This window comes from Colossoma macropomum, unplaced genomic scaffold (assembly GCF_904425465.1).
Source record: "Colossoma macropomum unplaced genomic scaffold, Colossoma_macropomum, whole genome shotgun sequence".
NCBI classification, from domain to species: Eukaryota; Metazoa; Chordata; class Actinopteri; order Characiformes; family Serrasalmidae; genus Colossoma; species Colossoma macropomum.
The window spans coordinates 12,640,224-12,667,635 of NW_023494784.1; the positions used below are offsets into that span (position 1 = coordinate 12,640,224).

Here is a 27,412-nt window from a genome sequence, read left to right on the forward strand (position 1 = left end):
ATGGAATAAGTTATAATATTTGCACTCACACCACTTTACAATTAAAAAATGAATATTAACAAGAGTATATATATTAATAATAACAATAATCACAAATAAGAGCACATGAAGAATCATAGTAATACATCAAGGGCCTTAAAGACAGTCATATGACTTTGCCAGCCACATTCATGTCATTCTGGATCTGATTAGGCAGTTTTCCATGCTGTGACAGGGAGCCTGGGTTTTCAACTTGTGCTGACCACTGTTTAAGTGGTGTTTATGTTGGTTATGCCCTGAGGAGCAGTGTGCAAACCCTGTCCTAGAATATTACAGTTACAGTTTGTCTAATGACCCATATCAGGCACCACATACAAACTAGTGACAGAACTTGGAAAGGTTTTCGAGTAAGTCTGCCAACAAGAATAAAGGATTAGACATTAGACAGCAAGGGCTCTTTTCTTCTGGCAGTAAAAGGTTGCAGTAAAATGATACATGGGCTACTTTTAGAGCAAACTAGACATACCAGCCACAGCAGACAGTGCTTTGTCAGTGAACATGAATGCAGTCTACATGTATAAATTCACCAGCCTTTGAACATGACTGTAACAATTTATGCAAGAAGGAAAACGACTTCAAGAAAAGCTGTAAAAAGATATCTTTATCAAAAAATACACATATTGAAAAATGTACATCTTCCTGGTGTAACAGAAGGTTAAGCAATCACAGTAAGGTCATAGTCGTGATCAAGTCCAAAACTAAAAACACAGATACAACGACAAAACATCATCAACGAAAGCTTGTGTAGACAGAAAACAACACTGTGGTTCCAGATGGCTGCCATCGTTAAATGTGTTCCTGGGCACAAACATCTGAATGCAGCCTTTAGTGAAAGTTAACACATAAGCCTTAAACATACAGTACTGTTAAACATACAGTACTGTAACAAAAGTTCGAGATCACTCTCCATTTCTTTAATTTTCAGTCAAAAAAGCCATTAAGTACAAATTCACTTTCAATGGCAAGAAAAAAAGCTGAACAAAATGTAACAGAAAACTAAATATAATATCAAATAACATTAATATTTCAGTATTTATCTTCCATTATTTACTAAAATGCTCAGTTTTTCAAAGAAATCTGCAGGGATGTTTTTCCACACCTCCAAAGTTCAGTCTTAGAAGTTGGTTGTATTTTCTGCTTATCCAAATAATCCCAAACACAGTGAATGATGTTGAGGTCTGGACTCTGGGGTGGTCAGTCCATTGTTCAGCTTCTTTGTTTGATGTGTCCGTCTCCGTTTCTCACTGAGGTTCTTCTTGACAGTTACACATCCTTTCAGACCCATAGCTCTGAGTCGTCTTCTCACAGTGGAAGGATGGACAGAAACACCTGTGGATGTTTTCAGATCTGAAGCAGCTTGATTTTCTCCTCTCTCTCAAAGATGACAGCTTTAAGTACTGTTCTATACCTGTATCTGATGGGCACAGTTGTGGTGATCTACCAGATCCTGCAGGAGGTTGTTAGGATTGAATAGGTTGTACTTTATGGCTGTTTTGACTGGAGATTATATAAATTAAGGGTGGTCTTTTGCACAGTACTGTGCCTCATTATTGAAACAGTAAATCAGATATTGCATACCGATTCGGTTTTGTTTGTGTTATCAAATCCAACCTGATATGTTTTTTCTATCCACACAAATCCACCATATCCAACAGACAAACGCAAACGCTCAGTCACATTTTAAACTTTTGAAACAAAAGGCACATAATGCAAAGTATGTAAGTAAAATAAGAAAGCAAACACAGTGTGGATACAACACTATCAAACAGGAGCTCATCTGTCAAACAGTACATAAAGAGCTCCCTACTGTACTTCGGAGACACAAAGTGTTCTGAAATAATACGATTCATGAAAGAAAAGAAAAAGAACTGCACATCACCGTCTCATATTACCTGAAAAACAAGTTTGTAGATTGCAGTACACTGCAATTCAAAAATACTGTTGACCTCTTATCAGATAGCTTCATTAAGGAAAAAATTTCCATTGCAAGATCAGTTCCAGAAGTACTGGGGGTTTTCCACACTGTACATTATATAATACGGGCTAAATCCAAAATGCAAAGTAAAATAAAGAATAGCAGCATTTTAGGACTGACTTAGGGAAACGACTGTGCTTCATATAAACTTTACAGCATCCTTAATAAACTTTAAATAATGTGTAATACAGAACTACAGTCTTGACCAGCAACCTTTTCTTTGAAATCTTCCTCCTGAAATGGAACAGAATCCAACCCGGTGCTGTACAGAGCTTTTGTGTTTGGCACTTTGCATTATGAGAGCTGTCAGTACACTATTTTCCAGTGTGTAGGCTGTTCGCATTCTTTCTCAGAGTCACCACAGAAACGGTTATAGGTGGTTTTAGGGTCAAAGCCCAAGATCTCCCTTTCCTCATGGATCCGGAAGGAGAAGGTTGAAACTGAAGTTCCAATAAAATATCTGAAAAAGAAAAAAGGAAGAAATAAGGAAAATGTAAATCAGGGAAAAGTAGGAAAAGGACTGTGTCAATGATGCCAGATTATTAAGAGCTCATTTCCTATATTTTTCTAGTATTTTATTTTTTTCACACTTATAAACAACATAATTCACTTTTACATTACCTGCTTTCTAGCTTTCTCAGTTAGAATTAAACATGACGGGCTGGACTGACTGATGATGATTTTTAAATGGTAGAGCGAGCGAACCAATGCACACTCTCTCTACCATTTAAGATGATCTTAACACTAAGATGCTTTTGGAAAACTGTTTCTGTGCCTGTGGCTTCGAGACTGATATATGTAAATTACGTCTATTCTGATTGGCCTTGTATTATGTGAAACACTTACAATGTCAGTGTGAATGGGTGGGGCTAACTGCTGTAGGCCCAATAGGTGAATGAGTTGACTTCCATGACATCATAAAAAACAATTCATTAAAACAGCTTGTTTTTGCAGCTAAAGGTGCTCTTCCACCGCATGGTACCGACTCGACTCAACACGAGTCGCCGTTTTTTGATTTTCCATCAGGCAAAAGTTGGTATCTGGTACCTGGTTCTTTTTTGGTTTCCCAAGAGAGAACTGAGCCGATACCAAAAGGTGACCTAAAAACACTACAGACTACTGACTGGCAGACAGAATCATTAAGCATATACGGTAATGTTAGCTACCAGGTGAGTGTACCCTCTTATGTCGCCTTGTTTGAGCAACCAGAATCGTCTCGTCGTTTGAACTCTGATGTAGTATTTTGTCTCCTTCACGTCTCGGCGGTTTTATTTGGTGTTACTATGATGACCAGCTACACAGAAGGGGGATTATGTCTTCAGCGGAAGCTGAAGTAGCCGGCACCAAAAGCAAGTCGAGTTGAGTCGAGCCGGTACTATGCAGTGGAAAAGCAGCTTGGACTGTATGGACTGGAGAGTCAACAGTACATTTTAAATTTTTACTTACTACATTAAACCCTTTTATATCAAAACAGTGAGAAATTTTTTGTTGGGCCCTTTAAAAACCTACACAATTTACCAAAGCAGTGGACACCAATCTTTTCTGGCAGTAGGTTTACATTCCAATCAAGCAGAAGCACATCTGATTCCTCTTAATCAGTCGGTCTCAGTCTTCAACTAACTGTTTAGTTATATGAAGTGTGATTCTGCTTAAAATGAAAACCTACAGCCACACCTGCTCTTGGCAAATAAGACTGGTGATGCCTGTATTAAACTTATGCAACCAGAACGCGCCTCCACAACATGTGACAAAGTGTGCCGTAGGTTAGCCTATTGTAACAGGGCTTTGCGGGCCACGTTTTTCCAGTTCTGCATGGAAAGAATTTTGACCATTCAGACTTAAACACAGCAACCACACAGTAAACATTCTGAGTACAGTATTCAAACTGTCGGAGTTACAAATGACCAGCTGTAGTTTAAGCGAGATCATTCACTGACAATGACAAAATCCAAACTAGTATAAAAAGCAGTTTAGCCCCACTCGCTGTACTCAACTGTTCTGTAGAAAAACTGCCTCTAATATTCACTTTTTTGCATTTTATCAAAAACAGAATGAAGAAAGTCGAAAATTATTTGCAGTCATTGTCATTATCAGCTTTCATTACTGCTTCACCTCCTACCTTGAAATGGAAGGAAATGTATTTAATGAACCTGATAAAAGCAACTTAGTAATTATACTTAAAATTTGTACTGTAAATTTTTCTAGTTCCACCAGTCATACTGCCAAGGAGAGGGTCATTACTTTCTCAAAGAACAGGAAGATTTAGAGCCCAACATTGTCCACCTGCATTCCACCAGACCAAGTTGCGTAACTCCTGGAGTGTCATAGTGACAAGAATGTCCAGGTGTGGCAGTCTACCTGGAGTGGGCACAGATCCACTGATCTATGATGGCGACCCCTCCATCTTTCAGGAGCTCCAGGTCCTCCCAGCTAGGCTCGTACCGTACCATCTCCGGTAACATCTTCTTCAGCTTGGTCACCTCTGAAAGCAATCATTTAATTTTGATATAAAAGTAGTTCTAACATTTATAACTCATATAATACTGTGAAGAAACCGTCATAATATGCAAAGCAACCAGGTCTTCATTAAACAGGGAGGAAACTGCATATAATAGTGATCCTAGTCAGCAGTACATTCACTATAGGCCAAAAGCTTGAAAGCAGTGCTAACCTTTTTTAAAATAAAGCTTTGTTTTCAGCAGATAACAGACAGTAATATGTTTATTAACAGAGATGTATCCAAAGATGTTGATTCATACATATTTAACAAAATGTAGAATTTGAGACCAAATCCACCTGGATTAGCATGTCAGAGACGTAACATTTACAGTCGTATGCAAACGTTTGGGCACCCTCGGTCCAGTTACATGTCTTGTTGATTTTCTAAGTAAAAATAAGTTAACAAACCTCCACACAAGAGGAACACACTTCCACACATCTTCATGTACAATTACTGCTTATTTGCTGAATTTCACTTATTAAGAAAATAAAACAAATTGTGGCCTTTTATTTTATTTTTTTCCCGAATATGTTAAACTCTGTGTGTTACCAGCACTAAAATTCAATGCCATACTTGCAGATATTTTAACACCATAACCCAACGTCACCTAAACATTCTGCTCTTCTGGAATGTAATAAATACATCATCAAATATCAGTTTGAAATATCAGTGAAATCAAAACATGATTCCATTCCTGATGCCAATATTTTATTCAAAATACCAATATATGTTTTGAAGAACATCAATTTATATTTTTAAGAACAAAAGGGTTTGACTAAAAATCTGCAAGTGTACAACTAACAGATTCTTCTGGAGATTCTCGTGGTGAATTCTGTTACAGCTCTAAATAGATCCACCTGATACTCCCAATCCGAAGCCCCTGAAGGCTTCATCACCTCAATCATGTCTGTTACATTAGGAGTTTGTAAAAAACTGTAGTGTGTTTGTAATCATGTACACGTGTGTGGTTATAACGGCAGATCATATGTAAACATTTGTGTGAGGAGTGGCAATAAAGAGGAAAGTCATTAAGAGAAGTGTTCAACAATAAAAAAAACTTTATGACTGGTGACTAATCAAATACAACTGACTTAAAGTACCAATTCTGATTTATTACAGCTAGCAGGCCAGTTTTAGGTACTGCAACATTGCAACAACAGTTTGAAAAATGAAAAGAACTTAAATATAGCATTTTCCTGCAAATTTAGTGCAAATTTAGTGCACAATTTTCTATTTAACTTTATGTGTTTCAAATATTGGAAAAAAAATTATACAATATGAATACAATACATACAATATGAAATGTGTCATAACTTTTGTACAGGACACATTTTATGTTTTATTTTATTTTATATGGGTGCAAATAAACAATAACTGTAGATAGAAATAGAGGTGTGTAACTTATTTTCACTAAGAAAACCAACAAAACATTGCATTTGACCAGGGGTGCTCAAACTTTTGCATATGACTGTATTTTACTGGGGGCAGCCATGGCCCTATTCTGGCCACCTGTATATCCTAGTTTCATAGATCCATATATATATATATATATATATATATATAAAGTTTTTGTCTTGGAAGCTGAGCCACAATAACAACCCCTTAGGGATTGAAAGTAACCTCTCAAACCCAAACTATCACTACTGCCCTCTCCGAGTCTGTTATACCTTCTTCATCAGCATCGGTGGCAACAAACACCTTCTCCAGCTTGTTCTTCTTCATAAGGCTGCGGATCTTTTTAACTGCTCCTTTCAGGCTGGGCACGTCCTCCCGATGGCCCCAGATAAAGTCCTTTCTGCGCAGGTGGACCCCCATGTACGGACCTCCCTTAGCACTGCCCAGCTTGGCCTGCCAGAGACAGTCAGTCAGTGGGCAGAATCTTTGACAGAATGTAACCTTATGATGTAAAACGAAATGTTGACTGGTGTTAAAGTCACATGACAAACATTCCAGGTGTACCTGGACACTCAAACCAGTGATTAACCCAACAAAAGTCAAACATCTATCTCGTGTAAGGTTACAGAGAACTGTTGTTTAAAAAGACATCCCCTATCATTCACCCTAAGTAAGCAAAACTATGTGTCAGTCCTGTTGCCTTTCAATGGAAACAGCTGTCTTTACTGTTACAAATCACAACCTAATCTCAACTTGTTTTACTTCTACACACCCTGCAGGCCGGGTGATGTACCTGAAGCATGTGAAAGAGTTTTTAGACATGCATCACATTGTCAAACATTTCAAATGTAACAGAAATCCTCCTGTGGCTCTGCTTTGCCCTAGTTTCTCCTAATCATCATGCACACCTGTGTCTTTTAGCCCCGCCTGTACAAGTAGCACTCTGTGGTTCTCTTTCATTCTGAAGACTTGCATATTTATTCCATGTTATATTTATTATATTTAAAATATCTGTGTTCCTGTGTACAATGTTTTTTCTGACCATCTGTGGATTTTCTATGATTGAAAAGCCTATGCCGTATCTGTCTTCCTGTTTCTTTAGCTCTGTCAAGGATTTTCCACGGTTTACTGTGAAAGACCAAGAAGCTTTGGAAAAGCCCCTCACTAAAATTTGACTCCTATGCGGGGAGGATTGATAACCACAGGTCAGTGTGTGTGTGATGTTCACCCTCATACGTGTCCAGTCCTCATTGTATGGGGTAAGGTCCTTCTCGTCAGTGGAGTTGAGATACTTAGCTCTGAACTGGTCCCCAATAATGCGCAGGTGCTTGGCAAACACCATACTGCGTCGAGTCTGAAAGACACAGCGGTTCTAAAACACTGACACAGGGGTTTCAAGCCATGGGAGAAAAAGAGGTCAGCTTTCCTGTTTATTCGAATACCATTTTTCACACAAGTAGCTTTTGCAATTATAACCTGAAAGGCACAAATGTGTTTAGAAAAAAATACATTTATATAATATTACATACATTTATATAATAATCTTCAATGGTCAGGACCACCACAAATCAGGTATTCTTTGGGCGGCAGATCATTCTTAGTACTGCAGTGTTGTGCTGAAACATGTGGATCAGTCACAGCAGTGCTGCTGGAGTTTTTAAACACTGTGTCCACTCACTGTCCACTCTATTAGACACTCCTACCTTGTCAGTCCACCTTGTAGATGTGAAGTCAGACATGAAAGCTCATCTGTTGCTGCACAGTTTGTGTTGGTCATCCTCTAGTCCTTTATCAGTGGTCACAGGAAGCTGTTGGCTGGATATTTTTTGGTTCACAGTCCAGCAGTGACACTGAGGTGTTTGAAAACTGCAGCAGCACTGCTGTTTCTGATCCATTCAAATCAGTGCAACACATACAACCATGCCAAGCTAACTGCTCTGTGGTGGTCCTGTGGGGGTCCTGAGTATTGAAGAGTAAGGGTAAAAGGGGCTAATAAAATGTGCAGAGGAACAAATGGACTACAGTCTGTAATTGTAGAACTACAAAGTGCACCTATATAGTAAGTGGAGCTGATAAAATGGACAATGAGCGTAGAAACAAGGAGGTGGTCATAATGAAGTGAAATGGTTAAAGAAACATAATGACATAAAACCACTACTTATTGTATTAATGTTATTTGCATTCACTCTAATATCAGTGTTTTTCTGAGTGTTTCTCTTATATTCTCCTTATATTCTCTAACTTATCTGCACTAGCTAGGGATATATTGTACACAACAAAGCACTATTGCGAGTCACTCTGGGTAAAAGTGTCTCTTAAATGCCATTAATATAAACGTAAATTAAGAAGGCAAACATAATTTATAAAAGGTCTTACACATACAGTGGTTCGTATGAAATGGAGTAATACAGCAGTGAACTTACATCCCAGTAGTCTTTTCCTGCATAGTGATCATGTAGGACAGTCTCAGCTCTGTCCAACAATACGGAGCTGTAGTAAAATGAAAGCACACATATGTATTACATTTTCTTCAGCAATTCTAAGGATTAACTGTTCCAAGGACCAGGAGCTAAAGCATCACAGCTTTTCAGAACAATCCTGAAAACACTTCTGTCATTAAAGATTCAGTTACATCAGAATTTTTAAACTTCAGGTAAAGAATACATGCTAAAATCTTAATGATATAAGCAACGGGGGGTCTACTTTAGACTTCCTTAAACTGACAAGCAGGTCTCCTCAGTGACTCACGTAGCTGTGATATTTTCCTGCAGGAAAGGCGCTAATATGGAGGCATGGCCCTGAGCAGATAAACAGGTCACATTGAGCGCGCGAGTCTCCTCGTAACCCCAGAACCAGCCTCTAGTGGGAGCAAGCAGAATGAATAGAGCATATCTGAGATACTGCATTTATATTTTGCATGTAATCACAGCACAAAATTCACAGAATTTATACAGGTAACATCTAAAAAGCTTTGAGCTGAAATGCTGCTTTACATTTCAAACAGCATGAACCATCAAAAACATGTGAAATACTTTACTTGAACCCTGCTACATAACACTGAAATAATAGCGCCATAAACACATCATAGCAGATGAAATATGCCCTCATAAGATGTCATAACAGATTTTGTTCGGTAATACAAGGGAGTCATGACCATTACCGGTAACTGTCATAATATATGCAAAAATATTTGAGGTCAAATCACTGGACAAAATCTGTCATGACAATTTTTGACAGAATATGGCATTGGCTATGACGCGCTTAGGGCATGGTTATGTCAATGTTATGTAGCACGGCTCCAGTAAAGTGATACCTAAACATGATTGTAAGGTTGCATGGCCACTGCGACCCTGCCAGTACCTGTAGTAGCCTTGTTTGTCTTTGGTGTACATGAGGCGGTCAATGCAGGGTCGCTCATCCACTTTTTCCTCCCATTTCCCCTCAGTCCAGCCTTCAGCGTAGTTCTGCAGCACTAGCACCTGATCAATGAAGGGCCCTCCAGACTCTAGAGCCATACACAGCATCAACATACAGCATACAGACAAAGAATGCATACAAACACAAAAAGAAGACAAACAGACAGAGAAGCACATACAAACTTTAAGAAAAAATGCGAATGGACCACAATAATAATGAAGAGAACTGCATATGATAAGTTATCGTGAACAGCTGTCTTCTTGCTTGCCAACCACAACGACGTAATCAGACATGGACCTAACCTGCAATGAACTCTTCATATTCAATGACAGGCACGTTGGTCTGCAGGCTGGTCAGGCTGAAGAACTCAGCCCAGGGGATCCGCACCTGGTGGACATCAGGGCTCTGCCAGTGGTACAGGCGCCCCCAAGGGGGCAGCACCAGCACCCAGTCCCCCTGCTTGCGCAGGGTCTTCAGCAGAGACGCCATGCGGATGTACACATCACGCCGCAGGTTGAAGCCCTCTGGAGGGTTCACGTCATAAAGCAGATAGCTGCAGATAAACAGAACAGGGGGGTAGGGGGAGGAGAAGATTAAAGTAAAAAGCCTCACAATTTAAGCGTTTACTTTCATTTGTACAATATTTAATGACAGTCTTACTTGTATGCATTCTGCACAGACAGTTTAGCAAGACTCACACAAACACTGCATCACTAGAGTGTATGCAAGGTGATTACAGTCTTTAATAATCTTAAAGGTTTTCCAGATACATCAAAAATATCCAGTAAATTAAGTTCAGGTGATGGATTGAAAGGCCTGGAACTGGACTGTTTCCATACCAGCGTAACACAAACCATAGCAATGCTTTCTATAGGAAATCTTCTGTTACACTTTTGAGGACATTCTAACATTCATGAAAGCATTACAAAAAATAAATTTGGCTTTTTAGCAGTTAACAAATACTCTGGTATTGGATGTATTTGTATTTTCAAATTATAACATTTTCACTTCAGCTCAGGTACATTTGTGAGATAGAAATGTACTTTTTTTGTTATTGACTCCATTTATTTGTTAGCTACTTTCTGTTCTTTTATTCCGTTCTGTTGGTTCAGCTCTTGGATTGCTTTGCTGTAGCTCACTTATCTCACCCTTGAGCTTTAACATTGTTTTAGACCAAAGGGACCCCAAAAAGAAAAAAAAAAAAAAGTCTTACCACACTTTAGCTCCTATGCTGACAGATGCCGGATGTACAAAGTGGTCTCACTACAGCTCTGTGGGTCGATACTTAAATATCTAAGGTGACATGGTGATTATTTTTTAATAAGGCATGGACACAAATTAATATATTTATGTCATGAGGTACTATATTGAGGCCACAAGTTAGAAGAAAGTGAACTTGTGGCCTAAATGTATGAATCATTTATTGATTGACTGATTATATTAAAAAATAAAATTATATTATGCCTTATTAAAATTAATCACCATGACACCCTGCGGGCTCTGTAGATATCAGATACTTAAGTAGTGAGATCCACGTAGCATTGCGATGGAACTTCTTAGTACATCCAGTATCATATCAGATCATATAGAAGTCCACAAATTAATATTCTGATGTCATTAATTATTATACTGAGGCCAAGATTTTATATATTTTAAGGCCACAAATAAATATAAATAGATAAAAAATCAAAATAGTAATCTGTAGCCACACCTAATTGAAAAATAATCACCATGTCACCTTAGGGGCTCCGTAGGTATCAGATATTTAAGTTGTGAGTTCCACATAGAACTGCAGTGGATTTTCTTAGTATATCCAGCGTCATATTTGCAAAGAATATGAATGAATATATTGTGGCCATAAATTACTATACTGAGGCCACAAATTACTATACTGGGGCCACAAATATACATATATTAAAGCCACAAATAAATATGGCAGAGAATTAAGTTTCTCTTAACTCGTGGCCTCAATATATTAATTTGTACCCACACCTTATTAAAAAATAATCAACATGTCACCTCTCAGGTTGTTTTCGGTATCAGAGTAAGTTAAGTACCAGAGACAAATGGAGACGAACAGAGATGAACAGAGATAAACAGAGACGAGCAGAGATGAACAGAGATAAACAGAGACGAGCAGAGATGAACAGAGATAAACATATATAAACAGAGATAAAGAGACAAACAGAGACGAGCAGAGATGAACAGAGATAAACAGAGACGAGCAGAGAGGAACAGACGAACAGAGATGAACAGAGATGAACAGAGACGAGCAAAGATGAGCAGAGATGAACAGAGATAAACAGAGACGAGCAGAGATGAACTGAGATGAACTGAGATGAACTGAGACGAGCAGAGACGAGCAGAGACGAGCAGAGACGAGCAGAGACAAGCAGAGACAAGCAGAGATGAGCAGACGAGCAGAGACGAGCAGAGACGAGCAGAGAGGAACAGAGAGGAGCAGAGACGAACAGAGAGGAGCAGAGAGGAACAGAGAGGAGCAGAGAGGAGCAAAGAGGAACAGAGAGGAGCAGAGACGGACAGAGACGAGCAGAGAGGAGCAGAGAGGAGCAGAGAGGAACAGAGAGGAGCAAAGAGGAACAGAGAGGAGCAGAGACGAACAGAGAGGAGCAAAGAGGAACAGAGAGGAGCAGAGACGAACAGAGAGGAACAGAGAGGAACAGAGAGGAACAGAGAGGAACAGACGAACAGAGATGAGCAGAGATGAGCAGAGACGAACAGAGAGGAGCAGAGAGGAGCAGAGACGAACAGAGAGGAGCAGAGAGGAACAGAGAGGAACAGAGAGGAGCAGAGAGGAGCAGAGACGAACAGAGATGAACAGAGAGGAGCACAGACGAACAGAGAGGAACAGAGAGGAGCAGAGACGAACAGAGACGGACAGAGACAAGCAGAGAGGAGCAGAGAGAAGCAGAGAGGAACAGAGACGAGCAGAGAGGAGCAGAGACGAACAGAGAGGAGCACAGAGGAACAGAGAGGAGCAGAGAGGAGCAGAGACAAACAGAGAGGAACAGAGAGGAGCAGAGACGAACAGAGATAAACAGAGACGAGCAGAGAGGAGCAGAGACGAACAGAGAGGAGCAGAGACGAACAGAAACAAGCAGAGAGGAACAGAGAGGAGCAGAGACGAACAGAGAGGAGCAAAGAGGAACAGAGAGGAGCAAAGAGGAACAGAGATGAGCAGAGAGGAGCAGAGAGGAGCAGAGAGGAACAGAGAGGAGCAAAGAGGAACAGAGACGAGCAGAGACGAACAGAGAGGAGCGGAGACGAACAGAGAGGAGCAAAGAGGAACAGAGAGGAGCAGAGAGGAACAGAGAGGAGCAGAGAGGAACAGAGAGGAACAGAGAGGAGCAAAGAGGAACAGAGAGGAGCAGAGAGGAGCAGAGATGAACAGAGAGGAGCAAAGAGGAACAGAGAGGAGCAGAGAGGAACAGAGAGGAGCAGAGACAAACAGAGAGGAACAGAGAGGAGCACAGATGAACAGAGAGGAACAGAGAGGAGCAGAGACGAACAGAGATGGACAGAGACAAGCAGAGAGGAGCAGAGAGAAGCAGAGAGGAACAGAGACGAGCAGAGAGGAGCAGAGAGGAGCAGAGACGAACAGAGAGGAGCAAAGAGGAACAGAGAGGAGCAGAGAGGAGCAGAGACGAACAGAGAGGAACAGAGAGGAGCAGAGACGAACAGAGAGGAGCAGAGACGAGCAGAGACGAGCAGAGAGGAGCAGAGACGAACAGAGAGGAGCAGAGACGAACAGAAACAAGCAGAGAGGAACAGAGAGGAGCAGAGACGAACAGAGAGGAGCAGAGAGGAGCAGAGACGAACAGAGAGGAGCAGAGAGGAGCAGAGACGAACAGAGAGGAACAGAGAGGAACAGAGAGGAACAGAGAGGAGCAGAGACGAACAGAGAGGAGCAGAGACGAGCAGAGAGGAGCAGAGACGAACAGAGAGGAGCAGAGACGAGCAGAGAGGAACAGAGACAAACAGAGAGGAGCAGAGACAAGCAGAGAGGAGCAGAGAGGAACAGAGAGGAGCAGAGACGAACAGAGAGGAGCAGAGACGAGCAGAGAGGAGCAGAGAGGAACAGAGACAAACAGAGAGGAGCAGAGACAAGCAGAGAGGAACAGAGAGGAGCAGAGAGGAGCAGAGAGGAACAGAGACGAACAAAGAGGAGCAGAGAGGAACAGAAACGAGCAGAGAGGAGCAGAGACGAACAGAGACGAGCAGAGAGGAACAGAAAGGAGCAGAGACAGAGACGAGCAGAGCGGGTTGATGTTGGATCCTCTAAGCCGAGTTTTCATAAACCTACCGCACATCTCGAGCTGTCGCCGCTACCGGAGACGCTATCGGATTTCCAGCACGAAAGGCATCGTGCTCGGACCCCAGAGCGGAGACGGAGGAGAACAGTGCGGAATAAAACAGTAAAACATTCAAACTCAGCCCGGGCTGCTCCTGCTCCGCCATGACTTTAAGGACACGCACTTCCGGAGAGCGCGCGGCGCGTCCTCAGTTGCCAGGCAACCGTCGGCCGCCGATGACGTTGCTCTTTTCCCCATTTAATTCATTAGATGACTGTTTTTTTGATCAACTGATTTGCAATGACATTATATGTGATAATAACTTTACTGTTTAATAAAATGTTTAAAATACATTGTTTTAATAAATAAAGGGGTGAGGTGGGCAGCAGAGAACTCGTAGAGAGAATTCCAGATATAATCAGAGCCGGTTTATGAGGAGCCTGGCCGCTCCCTATTCCCCCCGTTATACCAAAAACAGGACTGCTAACCAGCAGAGGGCGCCCGCGAGCGAGTCCTCAATGAATGGGAGTAAATGGAGCTCAACGAACGAAAAGTTAAAATAGTTTCTAATCACTTTCCCAGAACGTTTCTTTAATTTTAGAAAGTAGAAGGATGGATTTCACTAAAAAAAAAGCAAAGAAATCTCACCTGTATGTTTCCTTTTTTTCTACAGCGAACGGGTTTGGGGCAGCAGGAGGCGGGCTTTACTGCCACTGAGTGCTGATTGGTTAGTATTACTGCTAGAGCGTGATGATTGATTGGCGAGCGGAGCAGCTCATTGGCTGTTCGCGCTCATTGACGTCACGGACATACATGAGGCGCCGTTTTAAACTCCTATAGCTCGAGTTTAAAAGCTCTTAAAAATATAACAGCGGTGTTAAAATGTTTTATGCTGTTCTGTGTTCAGGAACTGATCGCATTATTTTATATTAAAAATATTTAAACATTTATAAACTATGATTTAGCTCAAATGCTCCATATCAACCCATTCATTTTGGACTCGCTCGGGAGCGCCCTCTAGCGCCTGAAAAAGCCGGAAGACATTGCAGGGCGGCGATTCTCCTCTCTACAAGCTCTCTGAGCAGCACGGTCTCAGCCAGCGCTGTAACGGTAGGTGGCAGTAGCGAGGTTTCAGCTCGGAAATGCCCCTCTGTTATCTGTGGTGCCTCCGCCTATCAAAACAAGCCGAAGCTCGTTTCATGGAGAGCTCAGCGCTCATTTTGTGGAAACACAGTTACTGAGACGGTTTAAATCAGCGATGGCTTTGAGGGTCTTAAAGACTGCGCTGAGGTGAGCTGAGTTAACGCCTTTTCATTTGGCCGAAGTAAAATCCACTTAACTTCCCTTTGAAATTGGAGCAGAGGTGAAATCAGGATCAGGCATGATGCATCAAACCTTAGAGATCAATATCTACCCAGATGGGTTCATACGCTACATGTCCAGAAGTATCCAGACACCCCTTCTAATTTAAGGTGCACCCATTGCTGTGGTTCAACTGCGCGTAGAAAAGCACTGACCAACAGAATGGGATGCTCTGGAGTAGCCGCACATGAGCCTGAGGTCACCATGCCCAGTGCCAGGTGTCAGCTAGAGGGGTATAAAGCCCCCCTGCATTGGGCTGTGGAGCAGTGGAGCTGTGTTCTCTGCAGTGATGGAGCTCCATTTAGTACCTTTGGGATGAGCTGCCGTGATCCAGAACTGATCATCCAATATCAATACCTGACCTCACTAATGCTCTTTTGGCTGAATGCAATCAAATCCTCACAGCAGTGGTCTAACATCAGTAGAGTAGAGGCTGCTACTACAGAAAAAGTGGAACAAACTGTCTACAAACTTCTAGACATATGGTGTATATGGGCCGTTCTATCGAATTGGCTCAAACTGTAGTGCTAAAGTGAAAAACTAAAAATAAAATAAAATTAAGTGCTCAGATTTTATTATTCACAAGATGTTTGAATGATCCCAATGCAATAATTAAGACGGTAATAAGCTAAATATATGCAAAATCATCATTTCTAGGGTACTTTCTATTGGGAGATGTCTGCCCCAAAGCCTAATCCCTGTAGTTACTCTTGTGAAAGTAATACTTTTTAATACTTTTTTAAATATATTTTTTCCAGTTTGTTTTACAAATATATTTTTGATTTCTTTCAAAGTAACATTTTTTTTTATTTTAAACTCCTTCGGTAGGGTTCCAAAACGCACTTCATCATATTCTTAATAACTTTCATATTTCATAAGCTACATTCAAAAGGTGGGGGTCGTATGAGAGCTGTAACTGTCTTCTTTCCAGTCAAATAGATGCGTAATGTAATTTTAAATCCTTATAATAAAAGAAGCTGAACTCTGAATTTTTTTTTCCTACTGAAAGTCGACCCATTTTTCCACAAATCTGGGCTATAAACTATAAACAGATGGCGTCTCTTCAGTGATCTGCTCTGTAAAAATTATTTTTATAAAATAATACAAAGAGCGTCTAAGATTTTTGGCTTTCAGCAGTAAGTTGTAAGCATATAGCAATATGTTTGATCATAAAACACATTCTGTTAATTTGAGGGAACCTTTTACAAAAAAAAATTAAAAAATAAAAATGTATATTTATTTCATGCAGTTACTGAATAATTTGCCTTACGATTTGGTCATGTAAATTCAGATGGAAAAACCAAAATATACCCTGCAGAATAAGAGGTTAAATAAAAACTTATTTTAAAAATAGTGTCCTACATTTAATGTCGGTACTGAAACAAAGTTTTAGTCTGTAGGAGGAGCCTTAATTTAGCCATGTATTCGCCCCTGTATTTTAGAGCAGGAAGGGAGGCTGCAACACTGTCCCTTTTGGCCACGTGATGAGCAGTTAGATCCCATTGGTTTGAAATAAATTTGTCCCAAAGTCTAAATATTAGTGTGCAACATTTAAGAATGGTCACTACCATGACAGATGTTATGATTTTATGTTTGTACAGCTGTTCAAAGCTGTGTTTGCTAGTCATGTACTTGCTAACATTTTTGAGTTATTCTCAAAATAAGCTAAAATCATCACAGTTGCAGAGACATTATTATTTTATTGGTAGTTGGTAAAGAGGAGTGTTTTATCATTTATTTTAATAACATAGACATAATTCAGGTGTACCCTAAGACCATTCAAAGCAAAAGGATTTTATTCAGAAATCCAAGTCAGATAAAAGTCCAAATTGTGTTTTCAACTCTGACGTTGAACCAGTTTGGTAGACTGATCCATATAGTTAGCTTGTATCGGCTTGAACAGTTGCTGAAGTTATATCCCTCACATTTCCAGCAGGTTTGTTGATTATTTTTGTTTCTACAATGATACAGTTTGAATATCCATATCTTTATATACTTCTACTATACCATTTCTACTAGTAATGTACGCTTGATATGGTCAACACATCCAGCAAAGCAATGTTTACACTTCCATTTCACTTCACAATAAACTCCATCCAAAATCAGGATGGTGAACATTTGTTTAGAACTGCTTGACTGAAGTCCTGTGATTATTTTACACAATTACTACCAGCTTTCAGCTTTGACCAGAAATGAGCAGGAAACAAGAAAAACAGGATTTTAGTTTTAGAGTATGGATTGATACGTGCTCACCGAATAGTCTCTCATCGTACCCTTTAGAATCGTATCCTTTATTCTACTGTTATACTTTTAGAAGTGATGGATTAAAACTTGCAGAGAAAGTAACGTTCATTTTTCTCCTCCCATTTAGTCTAAGATCTCTCTGCAGATTGCAAAAGATGCAAGCACACTTGGTAAGTCCATGACTGCATGCAAAACACAATACTATAATTAATTCATATAATAATCCAGTAATATTGTTTCCGGTTGAACCTGATACTCTTTGCTTAAAGAATTTTGTCCACTTGATCAGATGTCCAGTAACGCAGGTGCAGAGGTTTTGTTGGAGAGAGTGGGGAATGCAGGTGTGATCACACTGAACAGGCCCAAAATTCTCAACGCACTGTCCTTCCCCATGATCAGACAAATCTACCCTCAGCTGAAGGTGAGAGGAGACCTTCACATCAGCTACCGTTTCTTATAGATCATTGAATACAGTGGTACCTATTCACAATTGAAACATTGTATAATGTATGAAGTTGTGTCAGGTTTACACCTGACCAGCCTTGGGGAGAAACATGAAGTGTCATTATTCCTTCAGCGTTAGTAAACATCAAAGTGAATCATTGGTTACACTGTGATTTTATGTATTTTTTACCATGGAGTCTATGTTTTTTGTTTAGAAATGGGAGAAAGATTCAGAGACAGATATTGTGATCATCAAGGGTGCTGGAGACAAAGCTTTCTGTGCCGGAGGGGACATTCGATGTACGTGAGTAAGAAAGCTTCAGACAGGATGTTCTTAGTGGTGAAATGTATAACGGATGATTTGAAAATTGAAGATTACATCAGTTTCTGTATAAATAATGACCATATTGTTTGAAATGAGAGACTAAAAGGTGGATTCCACTAATTTTTCAAAATTTCTGCCTAATTCAGTCATCAACATATGAACAATGTCATTCTGAGCGGTTTGAGTTAAAATGCTCTGCTCCAGAGAAACTTATCGAGTCAGAATTGTTCACATTGATGGTGACAGGAACCAAACTTCTGTTGAGTCTTACGCCTTTTTAAGCTCCTCACAGATAGGTTGGAAAATCGCCGCCTGATGCCTGAGACGTTGTTTTATAATAGTTTTGATTTGGCCTAAAATATATTTTGTAAAATGCATTCATGGCGGAGAGATACAAACGCAGTTCCAAAAAAGTTGGGACAGGTAAAATGTAAATTAAAAACAGAACGCAGTGATTTATAAATCTACCTTGACCTGTAAATAGACAGAGTACAAAGAAAAGATATGTAGTGTTTTACCTTTTAATTTTTTTGTAAATATACGCTCATTCTGAAATTGATGCCTACAACACATTCCAAAAAATTTGAGACAGGGCCAGTTTAACGCTAGGAATCTTAATTATGAAATGTTCAGAAAACCTCAGGCGGCATTGCATTAAAAAAATGGGAACTGTGATGGATATCTACATGAGCTTGAGAATATTTTAACAAACCGTTGTTAATAAACACCGTCCGTCGCTGCATCCACAAATGCAAGTTAAGACTGCTTTATGCACAGTGGAAGTCATATGTCAACGACGTCCAGAAACACTGCCGACTTCTCTGGGCTAAAGGTTATCTGAAGTGCACTCCTGCACATCCATCCATCCATCCATCATCTAAACCGCTTATCCTTCTGGGTCGCGGTAGGGTGCTGGAGCCTATCCCAGCTGTCATTGGGTGGAAGGCAGGATACACCCTGGACAGGTCGCCAGTCCGTCGCAGGGCCACTCTTGCACAGTGGAAACATAATGGACATCATGTTCTCTAGGCCAAAGTACTAAAGGACCATCCAGATTGTTACCAGTGTACAGTTCTGAAGTCAGGGGTCTGTCATGAAATGAGTGCATCAAAAACACCATTAACACTGAATGCATTTTGAAGCAACATACAGTACTGTGCTAAGTCTGCACTAAGCACATAAAACCCTTTATCTTAGCAATAAGTGTATTTTACCAGTGAAAACACCTTATATCATTAAAATAGATGCAAACAAATGTAAATACAAAAAAGTAATGGGCACATTCTTAGTTTGAAAGAAGTAGAATTTTTGAAATTTTGGAAACTCTGTGGAATCCCCCTTTAAAGATGGTGTCAATTTAACTGCTGATATTAGGAACATAGCCCAAGGAAAAATGGTACAAGCCGTCCTGGAACCACACATTTCCATAACATTGCATGAATTTCCTATTATTGTTTTAGTGAAGTAAGTAAGCAGATGCATTCAGTCAGAAGTATGTTCTTTTGAAACGTGTTGTCATGCACACTGAATGTGTTTAATGGCGTCTCTGCTTGTTTCTAGCTATCTCAGACGCTGGGAAAGTAGGAGATCCTTTAACACAAGACTTCTTCCGTGAGGAATACACTCTGAACAATGCCATAGGTACATTCAGACTCTGACCTGTTGGCTCCATATTCTGCTGATATCTGATTAGATCTGGTTATTTAATCCCTCTTTTGATTTTAGGTACCTTTAAGAAACCATACGTGGCCCTCATCAATGGAATTACAATGGGAGCTGTAAGTGTTTTATTAATATAGTTTTATTTATTTATTTATTTTTTACCCAGTATGCAGTCTTTGTCTTCACTGTTACCCTCCGCACTACTGATCAGGAGGGCAGGAGCTGCGTGTTCCTCCTGGCCACTGCATCTTTTCAGACCACTGACCTCTCAGAATTTTAAGCTGTCTGAATGTGCTCAGAGCAGAAACTCTGAGCAACCAGCAAGAGATGTCAAATGGTGGGTATGATGCTTGGTGATGGCAGAGAGGGGATTCTTGGTTCTTTTCCCTCTCAAAGTGAACTTGCGAATACAGGTGGCACGAAGCTCAGCTGATACTCAGATTGTACTCTGTGTTACACTCCTTTTTGGGCACTGTTCTAATTCTAGTTTGTATATAAGGCTGAGAAATCTGACTGTATTCATTATTGTGATATCGCATGATTTTCAGAGCTTATTGTGGATAGTATCAGTGCTTAAAAGAACCCTGACCAGCTGCATGGTTTATAACAAAGAGAACATAATTAGTCCTGCTAAATTGTATTTTGTGAAGTCCAGTTTGGGAAACAATTCATTACATTCATAGTTTTTGATAGTAATTTTTTTAAATTTTAGTACTGGTTCTGTCGTGTATTATGATGATTTAATTTTGCCATATCCGCCACCCCTCTAATGATAAATACATAACATGACAAAAAGTATGTTGACACCTGACCATCACACCATTCCAAAACCGTAGGCTTTTAAATGGAGTTGGAACGCCCCCTCCCTGGCATCTGCCAAATCCAGATTCATTCATCAAACTACCAGATTCATCACTCCTGAGAACACGTTTCTGCTGCCCCAGAATCCATGAGCGATGTGCTTTGCGCCGGTCCTGCTGTGAGTTTTCGAAGTCTCTTGACATGTAGATGAGCTGTCACTCTTCCTAGACGCTTCCATTTCACAATAATAGCACTTACAGTTGTTGGGGCAGATCTAGCAGGGCAGAAATTTCACAAACTGATTTGTGGCATCTTATCACAGTTCTACATTTTAAGCCACTGAGCTCTTCCGTATGACCCATTTTACTGCCAGTGTTTGTCTACAGAGATTGTAAGGCTATGTGCTTGATTTTCTGCACCTGTAAGAAATGAATGTGGCTGAAACACCAGAACTCAATAATTAGGAGAGGTGTCCACATACTTTTGGCCATATAGTGTATTTCTGAAAATAACATTTTCATGTTGTACCACTTTACTGCCACCAGATGGCTGTCGGAGCACAATATTGGAGTCTGCAGTCAAGCATCCTGAGGGATTTTAGGCTGGATTCTCATGTTTTTTGCTGCAGTTCGTCTCTTCTAATCCCTCTAGAACAAATCTCAGGGAAACTAAAAGGGAGTGCTCGGCCAGCTTATCTTAATGGCTTGCTTTGTAATGTTCTCACTTGAACAGAGATGTGGGTGTCCAGCTGGAGCCTTAGGCCATTTTTATTCATACTGATATGATATTGTTGCTGTATCTACAGCCCGTCTTGTTATCTGAACGGCACTTAGCAGGCTGTCCTATCAGTCTGAGTCTATGTATTTTCCCTGTTGTCTTTTTTTCCATCTTGTAGTAAGTCTTCTCCACTTTTAACTTGGGACGTAATATGCAGTACAAACTACACGTTTAATTGGCCTATAGATGTAGTTCTCTAACATCTGTATTTTAGTCTTTAAGTAATATAAAATCTTCTTTGTTGTTTATATTGCACTGTATGGTGACGTCCATGATGTGCCGTGACTCATAAACCCTCACTAATCCCTCAGATCTTAGACCTGCACTATGTAGATGATCCAGTAGGTGGAAGCAGTGAGCTACTTTCAGCAAAAACACTTCGGTTTGTTATGAATTAGACGCTCCGTGCCCTCTGATTGGTCGAACGACGTCAGCAGAACATGTTGCTGCCTATTTTTCTTTTTTTTTCTTTCTTTTTTCCCCTCAGGTCTCTCTGAGATTTGTGTGTAATTTGAACTGAAACATGACTTTGTCTTTAGCTCACCCACTACACACACTGTGCGTGCACTTTGGGTCAGTTTTGCTTTTCCTGTGTCATGTTTTTAACACGATAAATTACAGTCAAAGCAGTGTAATGGAAGACTCAGTCACGTTTCAGGTGAGGAGGCTACCCTAGTCTGACACATGCTCAACTTCAGACATGCTGCTGCTCAGATTTGTCATTGGTCCTGTGCTCCTTGTTGGTTTGCTGATGCTTCTCAAGGTCAAGGAGCGCTAGGCCGGGTGGGCCAGGCTTTGCTTGCCTAGCCAGGAGCTCAGGGCAAATAAGGATGTGGTACTCAGCATTAGGGATCGTTTCCAGAAGCTCCTGCTGCACAAACAGCTGCATGATTCCAACACTGTGTTTGAACTAATTACTAGAGGTGGCGCTAGTCAGATACCAGGTATCAGAATCAGGCCAATATCAGCAGAAACTGAGGATAGCAGAATGAATTTAGTCCTATTCTGTAACAAGTCTGTCCATAATAGCACTGTGTGTGGTGTAATGTTTTAGATGGGTAGATCTTCCTGTTGTGTGGTAGAGTGTTTGAGCATGAAAGCCTGCTTTTAGTTGAGAGAGCTGACGTTGAGATGATAATCTTAAGTGAATCACTTCAACTAAAAATAGCTCATTTTTAAAGAAATGGTTTGGTGAAAAATCAAATTTATGCAATTTTCCACTGACCACAGATATAATCAGCCAAACTGTTTGGTGTCCTTATTGTACATCATTAGTCGAGGGCTTGAGCTGGAAGTCATTATTTTTCCAGAACCTTTCTGTAAATACAACCCCAAAACTTCTCTCAATCCACTCAAAACACATCCAGGTCTTCATTAGAGTTAGAGTTGCTTGGATTGTGAGAAACAGAAAATGCAACCAACTTCTAAGACTGAGCTTTGGAGGTGTGGAAAAAATCCCTGCAGATTCCTTTAAAAAACTAAAAGCAAATCTCCCTGAAAGATGAAAGCTGTAATAGATGCAAAGAGTGGACACACTGAAGACTAAGCAATTTGATATTACATTTGGTTGTTGAGGCTTCTGCGTATGGCTGTTCAATGTGTGTGTCTTTTTTTCACTAGAAAAAAAAAATGAATAACTTGTATTTATTAGTCATTTTGACTGTAAATTAAATAAATAAATGGTGGTCTCTGACTTTTGCACAGTACTGTAGCTGTGTACACATCTGCCCTACCTGTTGCTGTACGTGGTGGGATTGTAAGAATGTGCTGGATGTTCTCTGCTATGTTTTAGGCATCACTGCAAATCCCAAAATAGTGCACTGCATAGTAAATAGGGCATGGTTTTGGACATTGCCAAGAACATCAAAAAAAGAGGCTCAACTGACCAGAAGCACTAACCAATGATGCAGGACAGAAGCCCTAATAACGGCAGCCTCTAACTGTCAGGTAACATATAAGCTAGTGTGTGTGACGTGGACACACTGGTGGGGTCATCAAGGCTGCTGTGAGCAGAAAAGTCTTTGTGATCTAAAACAGGCTTTATTGTTTACTGAAAAGGCATGAAAGAGAGTGAACCGAGCCTGGGTCAGGGGCTGCAGATGGTGGTCCGTTAGTGTCTTTATCCTGGGGTTCTGCTGAGAGATCAAGCTGATCTCAGGTCAGTGTGCTTTAAAGCGAAAATAGCCTTTTATACACACATTCAGGTGACCTTCAGCAGACTTCCAATCCAGATAACCTTTGTGTGTTTTTATATGCTACAGGACACAGACATTAAAGCGAAAGTTTATTGAAAAATCGAATGTATCCATTTGACCCCTTAGATCAATTATAGTAGATCCTCCAAGACACATTTGGTGTCCGAAGTCTGCTTTTTTTAGTTTGATGATGAAGCTAACAGGTGATTGGGAAAAAAGTAGTAGCAGCCAACTTGAAGTCTGAACTTTGTGCTTTTGTCCCTTTTTTTAATTAGTAACACGCTGCCAAAAAAAACATAAGCACATGTATTAGGCAACTTTTTTTCAAATTTAGTTTAAGCAGCTTCAACTAGCACAACTAATTTTAGCTCAGTAAAACTGGCTGGCTTATTCAGAGCACTGGCAGGGTAGTTACGTGTCTTTTAAAGGGGAAAATTTGTAACATTTTTACATAATTAAATATTTGAGATGTAAACAGAGTCACTCAGAGTGGTTTGATGTGAAGCAGTTAATTGTAGAGAGTATAAAATAGTAAAATCATGGTAAATTTAAAAAATAAGTTTTCTTTGGGGACTGTTTGACATTGCAACACCCTGCATGTACTTCTCTTTTAAAAAAAAATATGTTTTTCAGCCACAACCTTCTCTCAGAACTATTGTAAAGGCATCAGGCAGGGTATTCATAACAATTTCATGTAATAACTTTCTGTGAGGGAGCTTTTAGAGGTATTAAATGCTTCAGACGTCTGGTTCCTATCACCACCACTGTGAACAATTCTGACTCAGCAAGTTTCTCTAGAACAGAGCATTTCACATCAAACCACTCTGAATGCCTTTGTGTAAATCTTAACATTTAAATTCCATTTTTTGAAAAATGAGTGGAATTCTGTTTTTAAATGGTGATTCCTGTTCCTCTCTAAATAAAATAAGTTGTAGTTGTCATTCCCTGTACATTCTAATTGGTGCAGGTTTGTTTGCAGAGTAACAGAGTGAAGTTAGAAGTTTTCCAAGGAGTAATCAGTTAAGTAATCATTTCAGTTTGAGAAAAGTAGTGTCACGATTCGAGTTGGTGAGAATACGCTTCCATTGTTTGTTAGCTACATTATCCTTTCAGCTCCAAAGCAAAACTAAGGATGCAAACTTCAGACACGAAGCATGTCATGGCTGATCGACCATACTTAAAGATGGTTCTTTGAGAGTTCTTTAGTAAAGAAAATGGTTCTGTATAGAACCATGAATACTTAGCCTGGGATTAAAGAGTTCTTTGCATTGTGAAAGGCTCTTCTGATTGATGGGGAATGTGTTGTATATGATTCTATATAGAACCTTTTTGACAAGAGTTCTACATAGCACCAAAAAGGGTTCTTCTATCATTACAAGCTTGACATCGTAACAGTAGAAGAACCCTTTTTGGTGCTAGAACCCTTTTCAAAAAGGTTTTATATTGAACCATTTACAGCACGTTCTCCACCAGTCTGAAGGACCATTTAACGATGCAAAGAACTCTTTGATTGTACAAAGGGTTCTGTGAGTTTATATGGTTCTTTGTAGAAACATTTTCTTTACTAAAGAACCATTAAAGAACCATCATTTTTAAGAGTGTACATTTGGGATGATGAATTTTGGCAAAACTGTTGCTTTAAAAACAGAAACATCATAAATTACAATGATAAATGTAATTTTGTAACATGCACTAAATCATCAGGATGGCATGGTCTATGCTAGCTTCCACTTACGTATGAACATTAGGAATGAAAGGAGTGATAAATCGCTTGAGCAGGGTGTTGGATCAGACTGCAGGCTATCGGAGCGCCAGCAGAGGGGCATGCCTTTGATCCTTCTCTCTCGTGAGTGAAAGGAGGCCATGAATGCTTCTCAGACACCTCCCTCCCATCACTCCTCATGCACTCCTCCTGGGCCTGATCGCCTCTGCATATTTCCAGCATTGGTCAGATGATGTTCTGGACCAAAAGTGAGGAGACTACAGCATGTGAGCGCTCGATGGGCACGAGAAGCTGTGATTTAAGATCTGAACCAGCTTTCCGCCAGAAACGCTCCACATTAGAATGAGCGGTTATGTAGCTTCTGTCTTGTTAGAGATGGATTGTGTTTTCTGGGTTTACTTCCAGAGGATGACCTGGAGCTTTCATCGCATCCATCAGACCAACAGGGTGCTTTGATGACCACAGTAATCTCTGAAATGCAGGAACAGGTGTGCAGCTCTTCTCCCTTTAGGACCTAAGCCTTTAAGAATGCAGTTACTGGTGCAGTTAGTGGAATTGTTATACTTTTAAGCTATTTTTGTAGATTGTTTCTTTGTGTAAGTATATATGTGTTGTTTGTGTTTGTGTCTGCGTGTGTTTATTGTGCTGACTTAAAGGGTAATTCCACCAGTTTTGTGACAATGGAGGCTACTTTGAAGAATCCAAATCGCTGCTGTCAGAAGAAAACCTTGTTCATTTTTCAGTTTTAAACATAATTTGAAAATGCCTGTTGCCCTTTACATTGTGTGTAAATTCTATAAAGAATGGCCCAAAGGAAACAGCCCAAAATGACTTGGAAAGACGTCTGGTTCCATTGACTTACATTAAAAATAAAGTAGGTTTTTTCCTTCTTCTGTAAAGTTACCATTTTGGAGATAGAAGGTTTTCTTCTGACAACCGCGAAATGTTAAACTCTTTTGACTGCATAATTCCATAGTTTTGACGTATACGCTGTTATTATAATACATGTGGAAAATAGTAAAAATAAAGAATCATGAATTGATGTGTGCGAACTTTTGATGGGTGCTGTAGATCATTTTAACGGTAACTCTTTGTTCTTTCAGGGAAAATCACATTACGGTTTCAGATATAAATTACTATGGACACTTGTTTATTTATTTGATTATTCATTGTTTATTTATTTGAACTGTTCATTTAGCACAGCTCGATTTTAGGCTCATGTTTGCTGGCTTGGTATAAATGCAGCATGATGATGATTCCCACATGATGAATCATAATTAGCAAGCGACACCACAGGACAGATGCTGTAATGATCCAGGAGTGTGAAATGGCAAATGCAAATGTTAGTCTTACCTACAGTATGAACAGCTGCCTAGGACTGTTGCACTGTGGCTGGTTAACTGCCCTGCTATTTAAAAACTCAAGGCAGCTCAGGAAACAACAGCTCCAGCTTTAAAATATGGACGCTGGCTGGTCGCACCGAGTAGTAAAGTGGTGGTTTGTTTCAAGGCCTAAAGCTGCGGTGCTCAGAAGCATCACTCCTGGGTTTGCTTAAGGAGGTGGAAGCCTAGCTGTGATAAACTGGCTCTGGAAAGTGCCGAATGTCATTTTCCTAGATGATTTTTCCGCTGTAGAAATTGGTTTGGAAAATGAAGGTGCCATCTCATTTGTAAACAATCCTATATGTCTGTTATAGCTACAGCTGTGGGGGTCTCATTCACACTTGATGGGCCCACTTGTCCATTTCACTTGATGGAATGTTAAATTGCGAATCTTATTTTGAAGAAATCTCATCTTCATGATAAAGTCTTTCCAAGTGCGCAGCAGGGAGATAGCTATCAGATGAGATGACTCTCAAAATATTTTTTAAGAGAACTTATTTTCCACATCAGTCTTCCTGATAAGAATCCGCTGCTTGCTGGGAGGTATTTTCCATCGCGCAGAGATGGGTCTGGCGGTGTGGACACAGAGTTTTCTGAGGAACCGCCGCCAAATATCTCAGAGAATTAGTAAGAGTTTCCGACGATCCAAGACAAATGTGTGGGCAGGGCATGTGATCCTTTCTTTTAACAGAAGAGGCCTACATGAAGATAAATGAAGATGGATGTCGCCAAATTTAGACTGTTTATAATATCACTTTGCAGTTTTAGAGACTTAAAAGCTCAACAGTATAAACTCACTACTTTTATATTCAAGATTTACAGCCCTGTTAGTCTGATCCTTTCCAGTCCTGGTCCTGC

At 40.1% G+C, this 27,412-nt stretch overlaps 2 protein-coding genes across 2 annotated transcripts in view; one reads left to right on the forward strand and one right to left on the reverse strand.

Annotated features, from left to right (window-relative positions):
- Nucleotides 1–1,352: 1,352 nt before the first annotated feature.
- pofut2 (protein O-fucosyltransferase 2) lies at nucleotides 1,353–13,847 on the reverse strand. The gene is made up of 9 exons (XM_036569295.1): nucleotides 13,651–13,847; nucleotides 9,629–9,879; nucleotides 9,270–9,414; nucleotides 8,658–8,768; nucleotides 8,333–8,399; nucleotides 7,138–7,263; nucleotides 6,182–6,362; nucleotides 4,373–4,496; nucleotides 1,353–2,474 (listed from the first exon to the last, which is right to left on the reverse strand). The coding sequence occupies exons 1-9, from the start codon at nucleotides 13,803–13,805 to the stop codon at nucleotides 2,321–2,323; spliced, it is 1,314 nt and encodes a 437-aa protein (XP_036425188.1). The 5' UTR covers nucleotides 13,806–13,847; the 3' UTR covers nucleotides 1,353–2,320.
- Nucleotides 13,848–14,768: 921 nt separating this feature from the next.
- The window catches only part of hibch (3-hydroxyisobutyryl-CoA hydrolase), a 56,070-nt gene continuing 43,426 nt past the window's right edge, over nucleotides 14,769–27,412 (forward strand). The window contains exons 1-6 of the mRNA XM_036570462.1: nucleotides 14,769–14,929; nucleotides 17,373–17,415; nucleotides 17,535–17,666; nucleotides 17,905–17,989; nucleotides 19,575–19,655; nucleotides 19,740–19,792. Coding sequence (XP_036426355.1) covers nucleotides 14,898–14,929; nucleotides 17,373–17,415; nucleotides 17,535–17,666; nucleotides 17,905–17,989; nucleotides 19,575–19,655; nucleotides 19,740–19,792 — 426 coding nt within the window. The 5' untranslated portion in view covers nucleotides 14,769–14,897. The remainder of the gene's footprint in view (nucleotides 14,930–17,372; nucleotides 17,416–17,534; nucleotides 17,667–17,904; nucleotides 17,990–19,574; nucleotides 19,656–19,739; nucleotides 19,793–27,412) is intronic.